Source organism: Pezoporus flaviventris, unplaced genomic scaffold (genome assembly GCF_033815535.1).
Source record: "Pezoporus flaviventris isolate CSIRO_AGI_PZ_B2104156 unplaced genomic scaffold, CSIRO_AGI_Pfla_v1 ptg000037l, whole genome shotgun sequence".
Lineage (NCBI taxonomy): Eukaryota > Metazoa > Chordata > Aves > Psittaciformes > Psittacidae > Pezoporus > Pezoporus flaviventris.
In genome coordinates this window covers 6,777,291-6,801,898 of record NW_026892585.1, presented here as the reverse complement: position 1 = coordinate 6,801,898, position 24,608 = coordinate 6,777,291, and the positions used below count along the sequence as shown (strand labels likewise).

Sequence of the window (24,608 nt, the reverse complement as noted above, 5' to 3'; positions counted from 1 at the left end):
AGCAAATCTTTCTTCCTTACAATTATCTTAGGCTACATCTAATAGAGCTGAAATTATTGCTACTTAGACTTTCATTTGATGATTGCAAGTTACCTCTTTTCTTACGCACAAGCTGAAGATAACATACTTGACTGCAAGTGGCACACAAGTACATGCACTAGCATAGACTCAGCATGTCCTTACACTAAGTGTAGCTTGCTAGCACTAGCACTTAGTGAATTCTAATATACGAAATTATCTTACCAGATGTTGATAACAATGCGGTCCACAAGGCTTATTATCTAATGCTGTTTCTGTATTCTTTCGTTTATAAGTATTAGGAGTTGCATGGAATGCTGTTGAATCAAAACATCACATTTGTAAGTTTTAATATGAAAATACATTCAATACCTAACCTCAAACAGTACCAAAAATACAAGGTTTGCCAAGACTTTACTAAAAATAGAATAAAAATTATAAGAAATGGAAAAAAACCTATAAAATAAACCCATTTGACTTACCACTTAAATACAGAGACAGCGCATGGTTAAATTTTGCTTATGCCTGTTTACATCAGTGAACGCAATCATTCCATTTGTTTCATGTATCAAGGAAGACTTGCTATGTCTCTCTTCCCAACAAGCAGAACAGACTTTACTTCCATTACCATGTTAAACAGAATTATTCAGGGCTTCCCCTATTAATGCATGATCCTTTTTCAACCAGTAAGATTAAGGTGTGCAATTTCTATCTTGACAAAAAATCCAACCCCACACACTTTGGAAAGGCAATGGACCTGCTTTTCATTTCTGTTAAGAGAGAAGGACACATAAGCATTTTACTCTAGTAGTGTATCAGCATTACAAATAAGCTGACAGGTGGTAAGAGTTCAGTTCCCATATCCCAGCTGCAGGGTAAGTTAGCATTGCAAAGCACTGTGGATCAGAACAACCACAGTTATGCCTGCAACTTGCAGAGAAGTGTCTGCTCATGTATCTGAGGGACTAAATAGCTCTGTATCAGTTGCAGAACAATGACTTGGAATAGAGCAGAACTGGGCATGAGCACTTTTATAACAGGATGAGAGAGTTTCCTACCCATTCCCTTTGCCAGAGCTCATCTCTACCAGCTCTCTCCCCATGCAATCTCTGCCTCCCCGCAGAATGTTTTCAGAGAGATTGACTTTCCCAGTTCTGCAGGAAGTCTTGGTAACTCCTCTGTATCCCTTACTTAACTGAAGTCTGGAAAACCTGCAGCTAGATTCTCACCAGAATTCATATTCATGGCTGCAGATTTTACCAGGAGCTTTTCGAAATACCATCGTCAGTTCTCTGCAATTCTCTTTTTAACAAGAATTCCTCCATGCTCAAGCCTGCATTTTTTTGGTTTTATATATATTAAATGCATGTATATAAATATACATATGTATGTGTAAAGAAATACTCCCCCCCAACCCAGTGTGTTAAATAGTGTCATACACAACTGCAAGGAACAAAAATAGAGACCATACTCAAGCTAATAAAATAAGAAAGACTACTCAGTGCAAGCTGCTTGTTTTCTAATGCTCCATGAGGACCTACAAAAGACACCCATCCGAAAACACTATTTCCCAGCACTGTAAAAGCACTTCTGCTACAGTTTCACCACAGTTGCAGACAGGCAGCTGTAACCCACAGTTTTTCAACACTCAGTGAATAAAAAGTGTTAATGTTTAATCAGAAAGAATGTTACCCTGTTACCCATATTAATCCATAAGGGCTGTTCCATACCAATATCACACATATTGTTCCTCTTCAATAAGCCACCACCATAGACTTTCCTACTCATCTTGCTGGATTGTACACAAGGCTTCTCTTTGCAAGTCCACTATGCTTTCAAGACTGAACTTTCCAAATGCAGTTCCTTCCCTTTTAAAGAAGGTGGGCAGATCTCACATGTTTTCACAGGCAAAGTTTATAAAGCAAATCTCATTGCAGTGATCTGGCTTTCACACAGCTCCACAAGCACTTGTTGGCACCAGTGGGGAAGGTGACCAACGGTGACGAATACTTCATAAGAGAGCTTCTCTAATGAAACCACTCCATCTTGGAACCATCACTTCATACTCCCCTCCCATAAGGTGGGGAAAGGTGTACTGGAAATCAAATAATAAATTCTATAATGTAATGCCTGTATTAATTAAACAGTATAAAAGTATCACTGATAATATTGCATCACTTTCTCCAGAGAAATACACTATACTCTGTGAATCTGGAATCACAAAAAAGTTTCAATTTACCATATATGGACATACAGATATGTAAAAATTATTTGCAAGCAAGTATAGGAATATAATTTATGCATATTGTTGCTATTCTTTCTTCCCCCACATTCCAGCTTTTACGTGATATGTCACTCCTCATGCATTTCAATATGCTCATGCATTTTGTAGGTAAAATATGCTAAATAACAAAGAAAGCTTGCAATTTAATGCAAAGATATTCCACCTTTTTCCAGCTTTTAAGAAAAAAATGAGATGATGGGAGCCCCTCCACTCTAACGTGCCAGGGGAAAACACCCACACATTTCAACACTGCACCTTTAGACCTGCACAATATACTGTTTAGTTCATTCAGGGCTTTACACTCTCTTCAACCGCAAGGAAAATCATTTTGCAACGAGGCAAGAGAACAGGAAGAGATTTGCAAGCCATGACCCACATCAGACTGCTGCAATGTGCAGAAATCAAACCTATTCTTTTCACGTGTATTTTGCAGATGCAAAGGTTTCTCTCAGGAGTTCATTTGTGCTAGGTCCTAAAATGAGTGTTTAAAAAAAAATGTTTTCCTTTAGACAATGAAGAAACGTTTAGTTTGTAACACAGTGAAACAAATCAATGTTTGACTTTTTAAATCAGCAAGACCTCAAAAATACACTATCTCATACACTTAATATTAAAATATATCTTGTATTCCACTACATCAAAAAAGAACAACATAGTCTAAGTACTGACAGCTACAGCCGGAATCTACCTTCCTGTTGTGAGATATTTTCTGGGAGGCTTCTTAGAATGAAAGGACCCAGAACTCTTTGTAAAGCTGCACTACGAGTCTTGCAAATATCAGTAGGTTTTGTTAGTTTGGTGGGGGGTTTTTAAAATCAAAGACTACTTTGCAGACTTTCCTAAATAACTGAACTCCATATTTCTTCAATAACTTCCTTAAGAAAGTCATTCTAAAACTGCTTCACTAAGCATGTTTTCTGTCTTCGAGAGTTATTACCTGTCTCATTCCCAACGGGGTCAATTCTGGTATTTTTCATAACGTGAAAGTACACAGGCAAGAGCTTAGCCTGAAATGTACATTTGCTTCACAGTCAAGCTATTTGGGAAATTCTCCCTACCTGATATTTTTCCTTCTTCTAAATTCTTTGTTAGTCCAGACATTTAGGCATAATTCCTTGCTGCCAGCAAATGAAGTCGGTACACAAGTTTTTTCAGTAATGTCATCACCTGCACATAAAGGGATTGCCAGGTCGTCAAGGGGACTTGACACGTTAAAAGTCTAATGATAACTTTTCCAATATTTAACCCAAATGCTCTAGAACAAAGATTGGAAACTCCATACAATAAGGCTAGTAACAAAAACGGCGTCTAAGAGGGGGGGCAATTATAGAAATCAAACCCAGACCTAATAGAATTCCTGGGTTGGTTTTGGTTTTTTAATTCTCTGCCTTCTCCAGAGAAATCTAGCTTTCAAAGTACAAATCTGATCACTACAGCCCACCACATTCCCAAAGTAATTCATCAAAAAGAGCATCTGCAGAAGCCAGGACATCACCCTTTAGCTCTTGGTGATTGGAAGAAGAAGAACATAGGAACAACTGATTAGGGTGCTAGTAGAAATGTTACGCACTTTTTAAGGAAGCTAAATATTGAAGTTGTTACAGAGACACCGAAAACTGCTGATGAAGCCTTCCAATCACCAGAGCAGGCTTTTTTTGATGGTTACTTATTCCCAGCAAAGCATCTGATGGATTTGACCAACAGCCTTAAGTTTTCACAGCAAGCAAAGAGGTCTTACAACTGGCACTCTCAGTTTTTAACAGAAAGATCCCTAGCTCTAGACAGACACACAGACAGACAGACACACAAAGACAGGAAGCAATTCTCTCCCTTTGTTGTTACAAAAAGAAAAAGCAGAAGGAAGCAATGGGTCCAAAGCAGCGATCAGGCACTGTAGTGGTGGGATTTGGGTAAGTCTCCAGGGAATGGTGACTGAAGCATCAGTTTTCTACATTCAGTGTCCAGGCAGGAGGCAACATAGTGACTGTGTAAATCAAGCACCAGGAGATGTCTTTGCAATGATCAAGTATCACATACATTTTTATCAGTGACAATGCAAGTGCTGCATAAGCTGTCATGAAGAGCATTATCATAACCAGTAGTTTCATACTGACACAAAGGTACACCTTGAATGCTTCCACAGTGGAAATGTTATTCTTCCTTCTTTCTGCTATGACCCTGAAAACCTGAAGAGATATCTTAAGGTTTAGGCCTTTTTAAGTACGAGGCATGGTTTAAAATGAAGCCTTGGACACACACCCCTTGGAAAGAATACTAACCTAAGGGACTTATCAAAAAATCACCAGCAACAAGAACTTAGGCAGTCTTTTAGCATAAACACTTTGTCTTCAATCTGAAGATTATGAACACAGAACTGAAAGGACGCTGCTAGTGGGAGAACTGAGGTCCTTCAGCACATCAGTGACATGACTCTGGACTTAGTTATTGGCTGAATCTGGCAATGTCTACCAAAATGAACAACACTATGAACCTGTCCTTCACAGCACTAGAACAAAAAAGTCTCAGAGTTGGGGCCTCGAAACTGTGGACTCAAATCTGTAATACCAGGCTCCAGAGTAGTAGGCATGAAAAAGTGGTCTGTGGATACTTTCAGTTCTACTTCCAACAATCTGCAAAAATTACTATGAAAGGCAAATATACATAAACTATGGAAGTAATCAAATATATGTGTACTTTAGAGAAGCCCGTATCTCCACTGGAAAACCCATACAAGTTTATGAGATTAATGAGAAAAATGGCCTAAAACCACCACTGCAGCAGTACTTAAGTCTTGTGTGCTACTAGAAGTTTGTTCTCGCTATGTCTGGATAATGCTCTCTGAAGGACTTAAAATCCAAAATCCTTTTAAAGTCATCAAACTAGACTGGCATTCAGTCACACTGCTAGACTACTGAGAGTGTCAAGAATATCTGTCAAGCCAGATGAATGGATCTGCCAAGAGGCAGCATACAGCTTCACTTCCCTGTCCTATTGACCAAGGCTACACACAGCATTTCTTAGATTGAATCATCCAGGCAACTAAGGTACTTCAAAACCTCCAGCTTCACAGAACTCACTGTGTTGAAGCTGGCTGGACAAGGCAGCAGCTATACCTCCAGAAGCTTATTGTTCTTAAACTTCAATCAGAAGTAAGAGCATTTTCTTTGCATTTCAAGCAAGGCCTGCTTGCAAGGAGAAAATGAAACTAACAGACCTAACTCCAAAATCCACAAATACTAAAGAAACTAGGAACAGGAAAAGCTTCCCTCCACCCCACCTGCTGCAAATAATTCCAGTTCCTCCTCAAACTGAAAGGCAACTAAGGGATACCAAAAACCAGCACTGTGGAGAGCCTTCAGTGTGAAGTACAAATACAGGCATGTGTGCTAGATGAGGAGCTGCTAACAACACAGAGATTTCCAAACAAACACACATGCACACTCACAGTGGAACATGCAAATGAACAGTTGAGTTCAGTCAAAAGAGAAAATTAAGTTGGAAGAGAGGGCATCACAGTATTTAACTACAAGTCAAACCACTTCATATTTGACTGTTAGGTTCCCCTTTAGATTTGACCCCATTCTCAGAGAAAGAATTGTCTCAAGTAGTACTTCAGAAGTTTTTATTCTTCACACTTTGCAAATCTTAACATCATTGCTAACCCTCTTGTTAAATCCTTCCCCCAAAAGAATGGGACAACACAAGAGTAATTCAATGAAAAGGATATCACAATTTCTAAATTCAACTGTCTGAAACAATTCTTCTTCAAATCACCATGTACAAGTAAAGTGGCTAGAAAATAACCCCAGAGAATACAAGATAAAACTGTCCATGCCTATTCAGTCTCCCTGCTGGAAAATTAAAGAAGTCTGATGAATAACCAGGTATTTTTATGAAGAAATATAATTTATTCTCCATGCACAAACAGGAAATGGTAGAAAACTATGTAGTTTTCTTGAGGACTAAAAGAGAAGCAATGTTACAGGTTGGTCCAAGCTCTAAGTCTATACAAACTGCTAAGTGCAAAAAGGGCAACAAACCACTCCAAGCAGCTGCATTTAGTTTTTTGAGGTCTAGTTTTCACTGCTAAATTACGTCAACATGAACAAGTTGTTTTCATAAACTTTAGTGGTAGTATTACAATTTTTTCCTTCTTTCCTTCCTTCTGTATTGCATCTTATGGTACTTTTAAGTTTCCCAACCTGCAAAAATTAAGAGCTATACAAGTGCACTATAACTGTACTTACGGTGCAAGAAGCAATCATATTTAAAACAGCGTCTACAGAAGAGGGTGTGAAAAGAGTGCAGGCTTTGCTCCCTCTGAACAGATTTAGCATTTGGTCCATCTATGTTTGGTGTGCATTCAGGAGGAAGTGCTCCAGGAAGCTGCTGCTCAGTAAGTTCTTTGTACCTTGAAAGAAAGGAAGAAATTGTATTTATTCAGTATAATGAAAAAGAAGTAATTTCTGATTCCAGTACCACTCTGCGTTTTCAGTGGCAAATTAGAAGAAATTTAAGAAGTATGTCCCAGCTAGAAAGGTCAATCTGTCAGTGACGTGACAAGTTACTAATTTTACATTCATTAACATAAATATAAAATTGGCTAGAAAAGAATGCATTCACTTCCTGGACCACCATTTCCTCATATATATTACTCATTAACTCCAAAAAGACGACTTTTCTCTTCTTTTAAGAAAAGCTTTTATTTTACCACTTCAAAAAAATATATTATGAAACACATGCAAGCACCCACTTTTCAACAGTTTGAAAGCAAGGCTAAGAAACACTTCTGTGTCGTTAGACTTGGTGGGAACAGCCAATTCCAGTCAAGTATCACTTGTGAAGTTGCACAATGGCCACAGAAACTAGCTGCAAGAGGGGCCATTCCTAATCAAAGCTGTTAGCTGATTTTTAATGAAGTCCATTAAATATTGGTTAATTTAATTCCAATTAATCAGTATTTAATGAAGTCAAGGAATCTTTTGTTTCATAAAGCAGCACAGCAACATATCTTAAGAAATACTTTCTTACTTCTCCTTCAATTCTTCTGCTGTACCCTTGTCTGGAAACATTGAGGAAATGGCTTCAAATATCTTGTCAGAAGGAAATCTCCGAGGTGGGTGGCTTTCTTTCTCTGTCAAAGAAGCAAACAAATTTGGAAAACAGAAAGGTTATATTTCTGCTCCTTTGCTACCTCTAGGAGGTGTTCAGAGAAAGGGGAACTTCGCCAAAATCCTAATAAAAAACAAAAAAGAAGCAAAAGGTTTTTATTTCTAAATGACCCACAAGTTAAACTACATTAAGTGATCTTTCCTGCTGAAAGAACTCTTTACTAGTAAAATTTGGAGAAATCATTATTTCACCAGCAGATGGAGATGGCAATTCAGAACTCTGCCTACTTCAGAATAATGATACTGCACTTTCTGAGGAGTACCAAAGCATTTATTAGGTGGATACTCAACTCATTTTTGGTGCATTTGGCAGTCTCAATATGCAGATAAACAAAAAGTAGCAAAAGCACCTTTCATAGTATTCTCTGTACAGCTCTTGAACTAAATGACAAGGAAATGATGAAGAAAATAGTGCTACTTTAGACCTGAACACTATCAAGTAGAAGGTTTGAATAAATTTATTGAGTGATTAAAAAACAGTGTTTTTTGGTTTTAATTTGTAAAGTCTGCAGACAGACATACCCATCCTGTTACCTTCCCGATCTTTTTGCTTGTCATCTCTTTCATCAGGATTGTCATCTCCATCATCATCATCTTCATCATCACTATATTGACCAAGTGCATTGACCAGCTCAACAAATATTTCATCATTGATAAATCCACATTCTGAAATTCAGCAAAATTGGGAGTGAACAAAAAAGCACAAGGTGTATATGAAGTATTTTTAGTCCTCCCTACACTTGAATTCAATTATGTATATTGAAAACGCTGTAATTGATGAAAAACGATTTTGTGGGGTTTCCCCTCTTTGTTTCAGCGTATGAACTGAGAAGAGTTAAAAATACTCAGTATTTATTTCTTAGACTGACAGCTGGGAAGGGGAGAAGGAAACATGTTGAAATTTCTCTGTTCCCAACTCCCTGTGCTTCAGTAAGCATAAAGAAATATCTTCTTTCTAGCTAGACTGTTTCAGAGATGTTGTGCCAGAAACCCAGTTCCAACACGGCTGGGTTAAGGCAGCCTGGAAATTTATGGAACAGTCTATGAAGCTATACTTGGATAGCTAGGGAATCCCCAAAGATATTTTTGGTTGGTAGTTCCATTGCATTCAGTTCCCCACTACACACCCCCTGGCAAGGTGATAAATACAGTTAAATACAAAAAATTCAAGAGAAAACTGAAAGACATAATGCTGCATGTCTGCTTATTAGCTTATATTCTGCTGTGAAATTCAGAGGGCAGCAGAGATAGACAATAAGGCATTTCTGCAGAGAGAAAAATCATAGTTAGTGTTGACAGACCATTGTTATTTCCAAAAAATAACCGGGAACTATGAGGGAAATGCAGTGCTTATCACCATCCTTTTGAACCCGGATTGGGGTTGGATGTCAAACTATAACTAATAGTTTTATTCCTATGTAGACAATGAAAACAAGCAGGTACTTAATTTGGAAGTTTTAAACAGAACTTTTAATATACATGCACAGGTTAGTATACATTTCTTTCCCAAAAGTGCAATTACAGAGCTAATTTACAGTTCTGACTCCTGCCTGGGAACACCTTTGGATTAGATACCCACAGCATTTGCATTCAATGACAGTCACACAAGAATAGTAGTTATTGGGAGACTAAGAAAAAAGTCTTTCTACTTTCAATACATAGTTTTGAAGGATCCATAAGAACAGTAATTGCCATCATTAACATGGGACTCAAAGGCAGTGAAACAAAATCAATTGTAAAGCTAGACTCAATAATAAATCAATAGTAGAAGACATTTACTAGTCATGTCACCATTTTGACATAACCAGTTCTGACAGGGATGTCAGCAATCAGTAAATCTGTAAAAATATCCAAAGGCAAAACCCCATGAAACATTTCATGTTCCTCATAAAATTTAAAGGCAGCAGCTGTCCTGAGGACATTAACAAGACTGCTACAGGACTGAGTAGTATTTATTATTGAACCTCAGGCTTAACCTTCGTGAGTGGCACACCGTATACTCAAAACTGCAGTTCTCTCAGTCACTCCAGCATTAATAGGAATATAATTAATTTTAAGAAACAATGCCACATTTAGGGAGGAGGAAAGTGGTGGGCAATGTTTCTGTGAAGGAGGAAACGGCAGTCAGAGAAACCTTTACAACTGTTAAATTCAGGTTTGTATAAGCTAGTTCTGAGCAGGCACATAGAGCAAGTGAAAGGTTGCTACTTCACTTAGACTTTAGCAAACTAACAGGCAAATAAAATCACATGTACTCCAGCTCCCACACAGAAGAGGTAAACAACACCTAGGAATATATACATATATATAGTGTACCAACAGAAAGACAACTTTGCTCTATAAACTGACTTATAGAAAAGAAGGTTTTGAAAGGAGGTTTTTAAATAGCTGGTAATTTCCCTAAAGGAATAAAAAAAAAAAACAAAACCAAAACCCACAAAAGATTATTCTATTAAATCACATTTGCAAATATCACTATTAGAGTTTTGCATACTGCTCCTGCCACTTTCTGCTAGGCAGGATACACAGAGAGAAATTACACTATTATATTCTAAAGCTCTGAGCACAAAATTGAAGACCAAGAACTTCTCCAAGTTGCATCTAGGCATTATGATCACAAAATGGTTTGGGCTGGAAAGGACCTTAAGGCTCATCCAGTTCCAACCCCCTGCCATGCGCAGGGACACCTTCCACTGGACCATATTGCTCTAAGCCCCGTCTAACCTGGCCTTGAGCACTGCCAGGGACAATGAACCACTGTATAGTTATGGGGAAAAGTTGAAGAGTTTAATTTCCCTGTAGTGCTACTATACCACTTCACAGCCTTATAAAAATGCAAAACTATTTATTTAAATAAGGAAGTCTTATATCCAATGTTTATGCAACATAGGGATTCTAGAGATACTACTGTAATAATCAAGCATCAGGCCTTAACAAGCAACACCAACAACAGTTATTTATGTAGGAAGAAGTGATAAGTATACCTGAGTGTTTGGGCTCACCTCTGTCTCCATGCACTTTCCCATCATAGTTCTTGATCAGTTCTTCAATAAAGGTACCATCCTGGTCAAGCACTTCATCTCCCATATACGGAATGTTATGTAAAACAGTTTCATCCTCTACCTAGTAATAACAGAATCAAACCATTTTAAATTGCATTTTCAATTGAGCATTTCTGCATTGCTATTTTCACAGTTAACTAACTGGCTTCACTGCTTTAGCATATTTACCATTAAGTAGATAAATAAAACAAGACCTTCATCTTTGTTCAGCAATTTTACATACTAGTGGTGACTAGCTCCAGATACTGAAACTAGTACCTAACATGCAGGTTAGCCGGGTGTTTCCACAAAGCTTCTGCTACTGAACCACACTAAGCTACTTAGCTTTGGGAAGCCTGCATATGATAAGTTCATTCTCCCTGCCCTGGTTCTCTTCCACAGTAATGTGCAATGGAAACCTCCCCTTCATTGCTTTGCCAGAGATAAGAAAAATATGATACAAAAAGGCTCTAAATTCAAGTTGTCTAAACAGCAAGCATAAAAACATGCCTCACAATTTAATCTGAACTCCACTGTCACTTTTTTTTTGTGACTGTATACAGACTAAAAGAATTAATACTCCCATGTTTTATCATTAGAATTTATGGACCTCAATTCTCAGTTGTACCCTCCAATACTGCAGAACCCCCTTCTATTGTTAAGAAAATAAATGTAAATGTTCCTGCTGATCATGATTCTGCAGTAGTGCAAACTATCCAAACATTGATGAAATAAAAGCAAGTAGAAAAACGTGTGGAGGAACTCTGTACATATGCTGATAAAACAGGTTATTTAAATCACTTTGCTATTATCATAATAACCTGTCAGCAAAGGTGATCATATATAAAATGCTGTGACAAAGATTTGTAATAAGCTAAGCTTTTCAAACAAGTCAAATGCCTACATGAGAAATCTAACATTATGGCTTCTACACACAGTGAAGCTAATCAGAAGAAAAGGCTATACTCAGTTGCTATGCAAGAATGACCATTATTGTGGGGAGCCTATTTCAGAATTAAGTTCTCTTTATTCCATAAGAATTACTGTTCTGCTGCAGGTTGATTGCATAAACACATGCATTTTGCCCAGAAAACATTTCTCATTACACTAATTGTATGCTTTTAAATACATCTACATTTGTTAACTGCCACAAAGAACTGGTCAGATGAATTCAATAAACTTAGGGTGCTTGTTACAGCAAGGTTTTAGACATTATTCAGTTCACTGAGAACTGAATTTGCCATCTAAGTTACTTGGTTTTGTTATTGTATTGAGGGCCCTATTTCTAATTATTACTGCCTATTACCAATACAGAAAAGAAGGAGCTTAACTGGCAACAGATTTTTGCTGGTTTATTTCCTCCATACATTTCTCCTCCCAGAACTTTATAAACTTACCATAAAATTCTGTTGAAGGGGAGACCAAGAATACATTATAGGCACAGAAGCAACAGCATTGAGAGTCTTCAATGGGATGACTTGTTTTGGAAAATCTATATCGCTGGTAACAGAGCACTGAAAAATAAAAAAGAGGTTGAAGTTACACTTACATAGCAACAACAGAAACTGAAAGAAACAGAAAAATAATATCACAGTACACCACTCTATAATGTACAAAATTCAAAGTGTTTGTCAAAATCAGCCATATCAGCCTTTGAAAAATGCATCAGAGTTTTAGGGTATAACAGTAAGAACAGATTTAGCAGGAAAAGAGACGCAATAATTATTTCTGTGTCAATACCTTTGTTAATAGATCACAGGTTTTTTTTCCCCACTTAGTAATAAGTGGCTGTGATAATGTTTTATTCAGAGCATTCAACCTGCAATACAAATTATCTTTGGTATCTTCAAATAGATTTAGCACCTGTTGCTGCTAATACTCTCACCAATGTTAAGAGTATTTACTCAAGCCACCAGAGAAGCAACTGAATTCCCCTGGCTCCAGAACAATACACTGCAGAAATCACTTATTATTTATGGGCTTAAAAAATTTAAATTTTACTTTAATGCCAGCAAGATTTCTATGGAAATAAAGTCTCCATGTCTTAACTCCTGCCCTGTTTCCCCATTATGCCTGTTTATCTTAACATCAAGCGTTCGATTATGCTCACTGTTTACCAAGGAAAAATGAAAATTAACTCTTAATATGCAACTCTGGATATGCCAATGATTTTTTTCAGCTCTAGGACTTGACTTTTATTTAGATTCAGAGGTTATATAGCCTCCAAAAGATAAATATGTCACAGAAACACAGACAGCTTCTAGGTTATTCTTGCATCTATTCAACAGCTAACAGATACAGATCAACTTTTCTCAAGTAGTTGGACAGCAGTATGGAGAACTCTGCAAGAAAAGTTACAAACAAAAGCAGACAAAAACATACAAAGCTAGAGAAAGTACAACAAAGAGGATTTGGAGGTAGGTAAACAAAGTTTAGAACAGCTATCATAGCTACCTGAAAGGAAAAAAGGAAGTGGAGACAAAAGATCTTTCTCCTTTCCAGAAGGGAAAGATGAACAGAGCTTCACATTTCTAAAGAAATACACAAAGTAATGTAACAAACAGTATACAGAGACAGTACCCCGGTAGAATGACACAAGCCAGATTTCTTTCTATTTTAATCTGCAGCACATGAAATTAGATTTTTGCTGTGGATACCAATACTCAAGATACTGTCCTATGCTAGTGCTTTATTTCCATTTCAGGTTAATGTTTAATTTTTTAGCTAGCAGCCATCTAGCATAATTTTCATGTATTTTTAAAAGGAAAATACAAACTAAAACAATTATTGCTTTTATCTTTGGAACTGGAAGTCTCAGCCTGACAAATGACCTATGCCAAAATGACTGGTACCAAGCCTCAGTCACATTGCCCCATTGTTTTGGGATAGAATTCAGCTTAATGCTTATGAGTTTAGCACAGAACATGTTATGGTGTCTGGCTGATGCTGACTGGACTATCCACTGGCAAAAACCTATGTCACCAGTGATGTCCTGCAGGCATCACCAAACACATGGAGGCTCTCACAAAACCTTTCTATCAGGTCACTAAACTTCTAGCCAGTGGCCTCTGCAACTCTGAAGAAATTCAGCATATTAAGAAAAAAGATTATTAAAGGAATTTTTTTAATCCCCCACCATTTTTTATTCTTTTTTTTGTTCTCACTTCTCTCACTATAAATTATGGCAATCCTAAATCAAGCAGTGGAGTTCCAATTCGTGAGACAGAGCCTGGATGTGAATGCAGTAATTAGCGTGCTCTAGCAATTCAGGCAGGAAATCAATTCAGGCAGGAAATTAACATAAAATAATAGTGAATCAAGCTAAACAACAAAGAAAATAAAGAGGAATGGTAAGGAATGATCATCCAGTAACACACACCAAAAAAAAAAGTGAAAACTGGATATATACCCTATATACCCTAGATATACCTGATATATACCCTCAATTATCAGACATTCTGATCCTACAGTGTTATATAATAGGTAAGCTGTACATGACTAGTTGCATATTCAATCATGTTTAAAAGAAAACACTTCAGAGAAGGTCATTGCCTGTTTGCATTTAATCACGCATGCACACAAATGCACCTCTGTGACACACACACGCCCTCAGTTCCTCAATAAAACTTTCGGAAAATCTGACAAATTTCGTTGAAGAGAAAGTGTTTTGGTTTAGGTTTATGAGGGGTTTTTTTACCCTGTTCACAGTAAAATCTTTTCATTCTCATCCTATTGAACTAAGTTAGCTTTTCAGATTATTACACATGAAACATCAAACCAGCTTAGTTTGGAGAAGTGCCTAAAGAGCAACTGAGAAATTAATGAGAAATTAACCTGGGCTGAACACAAAGTTGCAGTACACTTAAACCACTGCTCGAGCTACCAACACGAAAGCCAGTTTACGTGCTCAAACTGCATCACCATAATGGAAGTGGATTTCATAAATCTGATGCCCAGTCTGCTTGTGCAACACAAGGGTGCATCAACTCAACTAACTACTTTCAGAACCTCTGTGGTTAAATTACTTTATTAAAAAGAAGATTTTGTCACGTGGGTATGTTTCACAGCTTTCATGTGTTTTAGATCAATAAGAACTAAACTAAATACTCATTTGTTCTATTGGGGGTCAACTCCAATATGAGCAAGATTAAACTCCCAGTATCAGTAAGACAGTTAATCAGTTTGATTAAAGGATGCTGCAGTAAGATCTGAGTATTACCAGAAATAAAGAAGTTTCACTTGTGTGTATTAATCCAAGCTAGGTAACCTACTACATATTTATTGCTTTCCAGAAGTCATATGATTGAAGTAAATAACAAATAAATTCTTTAGGAGACTCATACAAAAAATATTTAGCTGCCAAGTCATGCCATGCTGGAAAACATAATAAAGAAGAGGCAACTTTCCAGTAATAAACCAAAAACGTGTTAACAACCTTGTAAGTGGGATTACCACAACACATGTTAACCAACCTCCCTGGTCCCGCGCAATGAGCTCACAGAAGTCATGATGTGAACAGGCTGTATCCTACGTTGTTTCCATTCTTGATTTAAGATTTCTGTTCTTTCCAGGATCTTCTGACGATTAGAATTAAACATACTCTAAAAATTAATCACAATTGTAAACGTTACAAGTAAATCAAAGACTCCAAATTCAGCTGCTAGCATCTTAAGGAATTATAACATTTACTAAAACAATGAATAAAACTAGATAGGATGCAAAAAGTGGCCAAAACTCAAGATGTCCAAATTTCATTGAAATGCCACCATCCCTATCTTTGACTCAACCCATGTTTTCATGTTAGAGACCTACAGGTTTAGCATGGAATTAAATTCAAAATGGAATTAGAAAGAATATGTGGATAAAGAAGTTGCCGTACTTGCTCTCCACCATCTTTTCTGACACTTAGCATGCCTGATTCCATCACATATGAATGTATACCTGTTTATAAGATCAGAGTTAAAACAAGCTTTCAGAATGTTAACAAAGTATCTAGCAAAACTGTTAGTGTAGGTGTTAACTGCAGGACAGCTCAAACTTCAAAAGATCAGGTTTTGTATCATTTTTCAAGCAAACAGAGCCAAAAGGTGACAATACCTTTACTTCATCTGCACGTCGGAACCTCTTGAGCTGCCTCAGTCTCATGTATTCTGATTTCACACGTTTTCGCCAACAAATTGGTCCTTTCTCAGATTTTTTTCCGGTTTGACCCATGATTATCCTGCAAAAGGCAATGTGATGTTAACCTTACTGTCTCTGACACCACTGCTTACTGAGCAGGTTAGAGTGAAGTTAGGTAGGATAGAGAAATTCATGTAATACCTTTCATACTGAATTCCTTTAATTCCTTTCACTAAAACACTTGCAATCCAACCCCAATCCAAAGAAAATAAGTAATATATACTTGAGTCATAGACACCAGGATTTTAATTACAAATCAGTGAGACCCTTCATATTTGCTTTAAGCACTTCTAATGCCTCTATACAGAAAGATACCTAATTGATCTAAAAAGGACTCTTCATCAAGGGCTGTAACATTAGGACAAGAGGTGATGAGTTCAAACTGAAACAGGGGAAGTTCACATTAGATATAAGGAAGAAGTTCTTCCCTGTGAGGGTGGTGAGGCAGTGGCACAGGCTGCCCAAAGAAGCAGTTAATGCTCCATTCCTGGCAGTGTTCAAGGTCAGGTTGGACAGAATCTTGGGTGATATGCTCTAGTGAGAGATGTCCCCACCCATAGCAGGGAGGTCGGAACTGGGTGATCTTGAGGTTCTTTCCAACCCAAACCAGTCTACGATTCTATAAATTTAGATTACCACTGCAAAGATACACACTGGAATCCTTGCAGTCTCATAAATCAAATTCTGTACAGTTCTGCTTCTGGTAGACAAACCTTCCCCTCCTTGCAGAAGGGGTCTTCTTCAGTAAGATATCAACTCCTTGAATAGACTTCTGGAGTTGATTTCAAAGGCAGAGAGGTACCCCAAAGTACAGTCCTCCTATCCAACCACTCAAGTGTCAGAAAGTTCTAGAATCCAGACAAAAAGAGTTTTGAATAAGCCAGAATAAGACAACTTGCTCTTTTCCCAAGTATCCTACAAAACCCCAAACTGTGCAGTTGACTGCACACAGAACACTGATACCAGCTTTTACTGATCACCCTCTTAGTACCAAGTGCTTCATTTTAATGTTACAGGACTGTTGGCAACATGGCTGTATTTTTACATTATAATCCAAATGTATTGCTAGAATATGCCAATCTGCGCAGCATTTTTCAAGCTCCATGACCGTATGCTGTGACTATGCTGGCAGTGACTATTTTGACAGCATCCTGAAACAAAACCACAACATCCAAGACTGGCTTCCTCTCAAGAGCTGTACTATAACAATCCACAGTATTTCACTGAATAGCTCAAAATAGCATTCACGATAGCCATTGTGGACTGAAAGGCTGAAATGCTGAGTCGCCCAAGGTTAATACATTCTCAAACAATCATAATCGATTTGAGCACAGAAACACAGAATCAACCAGGTTGGAAAAGAGCTTTAAGATCACCAAATCCAACTCTTACCCCACACAACTGCCAACTCCACCACTAAAGCATGTCACCGAGGGCCTTGTCTACATGGTTTGTGAACACTTCCAGGGATGATGATTCCAGCACTGCCCTGGGCAGCCTGTTCCAATGCCTGAGCACCCTTTCAGTGAAGAAGTTTTCCTAATATCCAATCTAAACCTCCCCTGGCACAATTTGGGGCTGTTCCCTCTTGTCCTGTAAGTTGTCACTTGGGAGAAGAGACCAGCCACCTTCTGCTTCCATCTTGTTTTCAGGTAATTGTAGAGAGGAATAAGGTCTCCCCTGAGCCTTCTCTTCTCCAGACTAAACCCCCCAGGTCCCTCAGCTGTTCCTTATCAGGCTGGTGCTCAAGACCCTTCACCAGCTCCAATGCCCTTCTCTGGACCTGCTCCAGCACCTCAATGTCTCTCTCGCAGTGAGGGGCCCAGAACTGAACACAGTATTTGAGGTGCAGCCTCGCCAGTGCCCAGTATAGAAGGATGATTGCTTTCTTGGCCCTGCTGACCACACTAGTGCTGATATAGGCCAGGATGCCATTGGCCTTCTTGGCTGCCTGGGCACAAGCTGGCTTATGTTCAGCTAGCCGTTGACCAGCAACCCCAGGTTCTTTTCAACCAAGCAGCTTTCCAGCCACTCTTCCCCAAGCCTGAAGCATTGCATGGGGTTGTTGTGGCCCAGATGCAGGAGCCAGCACTTGCCTTGTTGAACCTCATACAATTGGCCACAGCCCATCGATCCAACCTGTCCAGATTCCCCAAAGAGTTACACACCTTCTAATCATCAAGGTAGGTAAAGACAAACTAAGGTGTCTTCTTCAGGCTGGAGTCAAATGCCCAGTGCTTTCTCCCCTGCCCCACACCACAGCTACCCAGCAGCTTTATCCAAGTTATTGAAAGCTCTTTGCTGCTGTAGGCAGAGCTCTATTTTCAGCAGTTTTGTAGAAGTCAAATTTGCGTTCTATCAGACTTTATGACGATGTGGGGGGGGGAATCAATTACAAACCTGTTTATTCTCCATACATGTTCATTTACACTGAACAAAACATAATAGGCAGTGAGAGCCTGACACCCATTTTTATGCAAGGCATTAAACAGTATTTTGTAAGAAAAACTGTTGGGTTTTTAGATTTGAAATGAGAATGAATTAACAAACAAATGGCAGAACTGCCACCCCAAATGATGGCAAATACCCTTCAAGGAAAAAAAGTATAAAAATAAGCTTCACCTAATGCCTTAAGCACATAACTAGGCAGAGGGGAGGGACAAAGAACAATCAGAGGGAGGTAAATCTAGAGCAATATTAAAACACAATTGCTCTGCTTCCATGCCTCGAGGCAGCAAGTTGAACCAACCTCTGTCTCATTTGCCACAGCACCAGTGGTTACAAGAGATAAAAAATATAGATTAAAAATATCCTCCACCATTCATGTTGGAGCACACAGTGAAGACAATTGGTGAATCAAAGTACACTACAGTATTGATTAGAGAACAGCATCAAAGCATTATGTAGTGCAGGAAATGCATTATATTATATTATATGCTAAGCTAAGCAAAGCAAAAATATGGAAAAACATCCCAGTTACTGGACATAAATTGGAAATCAAGTAAGTATCATTAAATAACAGAAAGACAGAATTTCGGTTTAAGTAATACAAAACAGAACATCTGTCCTGGGTTCAGCAGTAGCAGTCATGTTTTTTCCTTTGTGTTAACTGGTGCAGTGCTGTGTTTTGACTTCTAGTTTTGAGAACAGCGTTGGTGAAGCCGATGTTTTCGGTTGTTGCTAAGTGATGTTTACCCTGACCAAGGACTTTGTGAGGCTCATGCTCTGCCAGGGAGGAGGGGAAGCTGTGAGGAAGCAGAGACGGGGCGCCTGACCCGGGCTAGCCGGGGAGGTATTCCATACCACAGCACGTCATGCCCGGGGTGGGGGGTAACTGGGAGTTGCCCGGAAGGACAGGGGCTTCCGGGTGGAACTCGTTTTCTTGGCCGGTGGTATCGTATTCTCTTCCCTTGTTATTTTCCCTTATCATTGTTTTAGCTGATAGTAGCGGTGGTGATTTGTTGCTGGACTGTTCTTGTCTCAACCCGTAGGAGTTGCACTCTCTCGATCCTCCTCCCCGTTCCTCCGGGAGCGGGGAAGGGGAGAGCCCCGGTGCAGGGAGGGGGGGGGAGACGAACACGGACCTTGATTGTTGTCAGCTTGGCACCACTCACTGGGAGTGAGTGAACAAGTTACCTGACTGGGTTTAAACCACGACAACATCAAAATCACTTCAGTTATGGTTCAGCCAAAAGACACGGACAAAGTACCAATAAACGCAAAAGATAAACGAAAGCTCAGCTGACACTACTGAATCCCATAAAAACAAAGCATAGATTATGTTACTTACTCCAATACGGCATCAACCATAGCCCCTCTTATTCTAGTTTCCTGAAGAATAACAAATGACTCAGGCATAAAAAAAAAAAAGCTTTCTTAACCAAAATTAAATTGCCAGATAAGCCCTGCTCATCAAAATCAGGTCCATATGGAAATCATACATAATTAGATTAAAACCAACAAAACAAACAGAATCCCCATCTTTCTTTCATACAACTGAAATGCAGTTCCCAGAAGACCCCGCAAGCAAGGATTTAAGACCTGAAACATATCCACATTAAACAAACAAATCCAACCTATTCCATTTTTCAGTAATGAACATCATTGTTACCTGCTGTATTAAAATGATGAGTAAAATATTTCACAAGAAGGTAAAAACTTTCTTTTAAAACAACATAACTTATGCACAGTCAGGTCATTTATCTAAAAACAAATGGGACTTACAAGAACACTTTCCTCTTGCACTAGTTTCAAACTGCTATCTGGGGCACAACATAACAATTTAACCTTCAAGGCACCAAGTAACAAAACACAGAGAATTAAAAGATGCATTGTTGTTTTTAGCAAGTTATAGCAAGAAAAAGTTCTTCTAGGTAAAGTAATAATGTTTATGAGCAACAGTCAGTGGGATACACATAGTACATTAAGTCAAATTTGTATAAAATTAGAAATGGCCTCTTACATGCCAAGTCCTTATTAAGAGAAAGCACTGAGCGGGAAGGAAGTATGTGTGTGTATTAGTTAAAGAAAAATTACAGATAAGGAAAAACCAAAGTGTCCTGGATGCATGTTTGTAAAACATTAATAAATTTCAGGGATTTTTCAAGATTAATGAATTCTGAATCTGAGCAGCAGATTTTTAAACCTAATGATCCATATTTGTATGTTTAGGACAGTTTGGGTTGGAAGGGACCTTAAAGCTCATCCAATTCCAACCCCCTGCCACGGACAGGGATGCCTTCCGATAGACCTGGTTGCTCCAAGCCCCATCCAGCCTGGCCTTGAACACTGCCAGGGATGGGGCAGCCACAGCTTCTCTGGGCAACCTGTGCCAGGGCCTCAGCACCCTCACAGGGAAGAACTTCTGCCTTATATCTCATCTCAATGTCCTCTCTGTCTTATGCAAGACATTAAACAATATTTTGTAAGAAAAACTGTTAGATTCTCATTTCAAATCTAAAAACCCAATGCATTCCCCCCTTGTCCTGTCACTACAGGCCATTGCAAAAGCCCCTCTCCAGATCTGTAGGCAACACCACCAAAGGAGAATTACACTATTATTAACACATGTACTGTGGTAAGAGGCAATTGTTTTTCTGTTCTTAATCTCAGAAGGGGGGGAACAAGCAAACACAAGACAGAAGGGGGGTGGTGGGGAAGGTGGCAGGAAGAGAACAGCATATTCCTAGCAGGCAGAGTTAATTCTCACAGTGCAATCGATCTCTAATCTTCACATTAGGACTACAGAAATTGTCAGTGGCATTTGGCTAATGTCGTCAATTCAAAGGTTGCCTCCAAAACTATACATTTAAGAAACTAAACCTGAGAAAATAGGATAAGAAGTTTCCCAGACAAGGACAGCTCATGCTGGTCAGGGCTGGGAGAGGAAAAAAAAAAAAAAAAAAAGGAGTCAGAAAGATTAACTCCTACAGAAGGGTGCTGGACACTATCTCCATCCCTGAAAGTAAAGGCAGTTTGGAGAATTAAGACTTCAGGGAAACAGCAACAAAAACTAATCTCTGGGGGTAAATTCAGGATTGTAGATGCTGTCTCCAACCTACTATTGATCCACCTGCACTAGTACCTAGGTGTAAGAACAATTTTTCCCAAATCACTTTCTTCCATCATTTCTGCTGTTCGTATTTGCAAGTACTCTGAGCTGTAACAGACTACACAGGTTGTTACAAGAAAACCCTATCTATTTGCCTTAAAAGATGTTTTATGCGGTTTGCAGCTAGGATTGCAGAGCTAGTGAATGTTAAGATCAATTTCTCAGAACTAGTCAACTTCCCATATAAAGTTTCAGAATATTCCCTACAGCAGCATAAGTGGCACAAGCTAAATCCCATCTGTCTAAGAATACTTTATGGCCTGTCTTAAGAAGACAGGCATAACATCATGCAGTTTCTATTTAATAAATAAAAACATGATACTGGATTGTCTTAGTGCAATGATTTGATTCTGAGAGCCCCCAGGCCATCTCCCACTTCCCTGTCCCCATTTCCCCTTCTGAATACTGTTAGCTGATTCTATTGTTTTAACATCTTTTTCTTTGCCATTTTTTCATCCTCTTCAGATGAAGGGCCTACAGACACTAACTGCTAAAGATCTCAATCCCAAGAACTTTTACCCAAAAGAAAGAAACTATGTAGCAGCCAACTCGGCTATTTATGTGCAGATTATCTCATCTCCAAAATAGATACAAGAAAGCAAGCATAACTCTAAAGCAGTTACTCTGTTTCCAGCAAGAGCTCATCTCCCAGAGTGCAGAATGACTTCCTCAGCTAACCCTGTCAGACCTTACCTGGCATAACACTAATAAGGGAAACCTCGTCATAACTCTCCTTGCGGAAGAGGAAACACTGGAAGTAAGGTGAGACATCCCAAGAGATGCTAGTGTGAACCTGGTACAGCCACAGGCAGTCTCGTTCCAAACTGGGCAATCACCCTGGTGCCAGGGCAAGCAAGGAGATGTATGTGTCACACGTAAATGCAAAGGCTTAGTACCCTGGGTCCAAAGCTGCTCTTAACCCAGCCAGCCCATACTAATGAGAGATCAGTGTAATCTAAACAGACCACCATCAAGGATAACAAAAACAAAACCAACACTTCTTCTTGAGCAATAAGGTGCTTGAACTAGGGTATTGGGAATGAGACACACTGAACCCTCCTGAGCAGTGATTTAAAAAGACCCTACAGGAAAATAAAAGCAAATATACAGCTATTCTTTCCATTTTTTTAGTCGTGCTTGCATAGCTGGAAATGAAAAACAACAAAAAATGGCAATGACCTAGAGCAGATACATTTGTGTTCCAAATAAACTGCTGAGCATTTCATAATGATGTACAAGATCTACATTCTTTACAGGAAGTTGTAAAACAGTTCATGCCTATAATCTTAAATTAGCCAAAGCTTACTTTCAGCAGCCAAAGCATCTATAATACACCTAGAATTCACAAGAGAAAGAAGTGTAGAAAAATTTCAGCCCAAATTGTTTCTGTTTTGCCTACAGAGCATAGAAAGCGCCTTATTTAAAGACAATGTCCTATTTTTCTTCGATCATTTTTGGCAATATCCATCAGTGACAGACAAGCACACAGATAATTCTCTAAATTAGGCAGTCTATTCAAGCAGTCATACTGCTGTCAAAGACTATATTTAAGCGCCTCTGGCTACAGTGCCAAATTTCGGGGGGGGGGGGGAAATCTAATGAAAATTTTCATGCTGAAAAGCATGCGAGAACAAATGAGGGGCTCTGCCCTTTTAAAAGGATGCTATTAGTTTCGAGTTGTGCTTAATGTTACACAATATTTTAAACTAACAATGTTATATTACCTTCCCTCTACTCAGGATTTGTTTGGAAATATTCCTGAACTAAAATATACTGTGTGCAGTGTAACTTCTCAGTTCTTTTACTGTGAATTAATCTATGCTCAAAAGGTTATTTAGATCTTTTAAATTTATGCATACACTGGTACAATACTGCACTTCAGAGCACTCTTGACCAACAGTTCCAATGAAGGGGCAGGGTAGCGGGAGGATGCGGGATAATATAAAACCCAACAGGGAAACCACATGTGACACCTGATGCAAACTGAGCAATAAAATCATGGGGCTTGTTGCCTGGAGTAATGAAAGAGTAACAAAGGAATAAAATAACTCAGATGGGGCAGGTAGCTGGGAAGTACTACTTCTACCTCCCATAAAGCCAAACACGAATGCTTTCACATTCACTTCTCAGAACCTTGATTTCTAAAACCATGTGTTTAACTGCATGACCCTGCTCCATGAACTACACCATGCTGTTTCTCAACCTCTTCTACCTCACTGTGAACAGTGATGCACTTCCACCAAGTTCTCTGAATGCACTGGTAAGCTCAAAACACGCATCTGAGCTGGCTTTATGAACTGTCATTTCAGAGATCATACTTATTCATTTAGATTCAATACTACAAGATACTTGCCTGTGTAATTTCTTCAGCAGTGATGGCATCTCACAATCATCTCACCTTTCCCAGCTCTTTATTCTCGCCTCAACACTGCCTATAAACTGGATTAAACTGACTAAAATAAAATAAAATAAAAGCTCTCTTTGTGATTGTTTTCTGAAACACAGATCAGCTTGATGATCCCATCCACAACTGTGGCTTCCTGTGCACAACCATAAAGCAGAAAGGATTTGTTAGGCACTCAGACCAACAGCGTGGCTCTCACCACAAACAGGCACTGGCTTTATACATCAGTTTGCCCTGGAGTGGCAAACATGCTCTTTAGCTGGAAGCTGTTATCAGATGCAGACAGCACACAGGTCTCTTAGACTCAGCATATGCAATCTTACTAATGGAGAAATTATTATCTATTAAACCCTATCTGAAGCCATCATTGAACTTCTTGAAGCATCTACAAAACTTGTGGTTTAGTTTCAAACAAGAAAAAACAAAACAAACCCCACAAAACAACAGCAATAACAAATCAAATCACCCACCACCACACCCTTCTATGCTTCTTCTCACACTAAAAGAATTGTTTTGATCAGGCAGCAGAATTTAGGACAACTTTCATGTTCAACTCAAAAAGCAGAATTTTGGCAACAGAAGAGATTAACACGATCTTCCCATAAGCCTGCAAAAAATTCAATACTTGCTAGAAAACAAACAAACAAGGAAGATAATGCATTGATTTATTTTTTTTTTATTTAGCTTAGACACAAAGTTGTCAACTTTCCAAAACCTCATGAAAAAATTAAATCAAATTATCTTACGTTACCCAATTTTACATAGCACGATACAATGAAATGACTGTTCAACTGCAGCTACAGATTTTTCATCTATGCTACACCACAATATATTACTTGGAAACTCTTGGAAACACACTTTACTTCATGCACCCTAAATACAAACCAAGACAATATTC

General features: G+C 38.7%; 2 protein-coding genes across 6 annotated transcripts in view; one reads left to right on the top strand and one right to left on the bottom strand.

Moving 5' to 3' along the window:
- CUL1 (cullin 1) overlaps nucleotides 1–24,608 on the top strand; it is a 307,965-nt gene that overhangs the window by 66,386 nt on the left and 216,971 nt on the right. The window lies entirely within an intron of this gene.
- The window catches only part of EZH2 (enhancer of zeste 2 polycomb repressive complex 2 subunit), a 52,904-nt gene that overhangs the window by 13,558 nt on the left and 14,738 nt on the right, over nucleotides 1–24,608 (bottom strand). Inside the window, exons 2-9 of one of the 5 annotated variants that reach the window (XM_061464602.1) lie at nucleotides 15,612–15,735; nucleotides 14,987–15,115; nucleotides 11,912–12,028; nucleotides 10,458–10,596; nucleotides 8,008–8,139; nucleotides 7,334–7,436; nucleotides 6,550–6,713; nucleotides 244–335 (exon numbers count right to left, since the gene is read on the bottom strand). In XM_061464602.1, the coding sequence (XP_061320586.1) occupies nucleotides 244–335; nucleotides 6,550–6,713; nucleotides 7,334–7,436; nucleotides 8,008–8,139; nucleotides 10,458–10,596; nucleotides 11,912–12,028; nucleotides 14,987–15,115; nucleotides 15,612–15,735 (1,000 nt within the window). Of the gene's footprint in view, nucleotides 1–243; nucleotides 336–6,549; nucleotides 6,714–7,333; nucleotides 7,437–7,995; nucleotides 8,140–10,457; nucleotides 10,597–11,911; nucleotides 12,029–14,986; nucleotides 15,116–15,611; nucleotides 15,736–24,608 lie in introns of all 5 variants that reach the window. The other 4 variants (XM_061464604.1, XM_061464601.1, XM_061464605.1 and 1 more) reach the window with 4 other exon arrangements.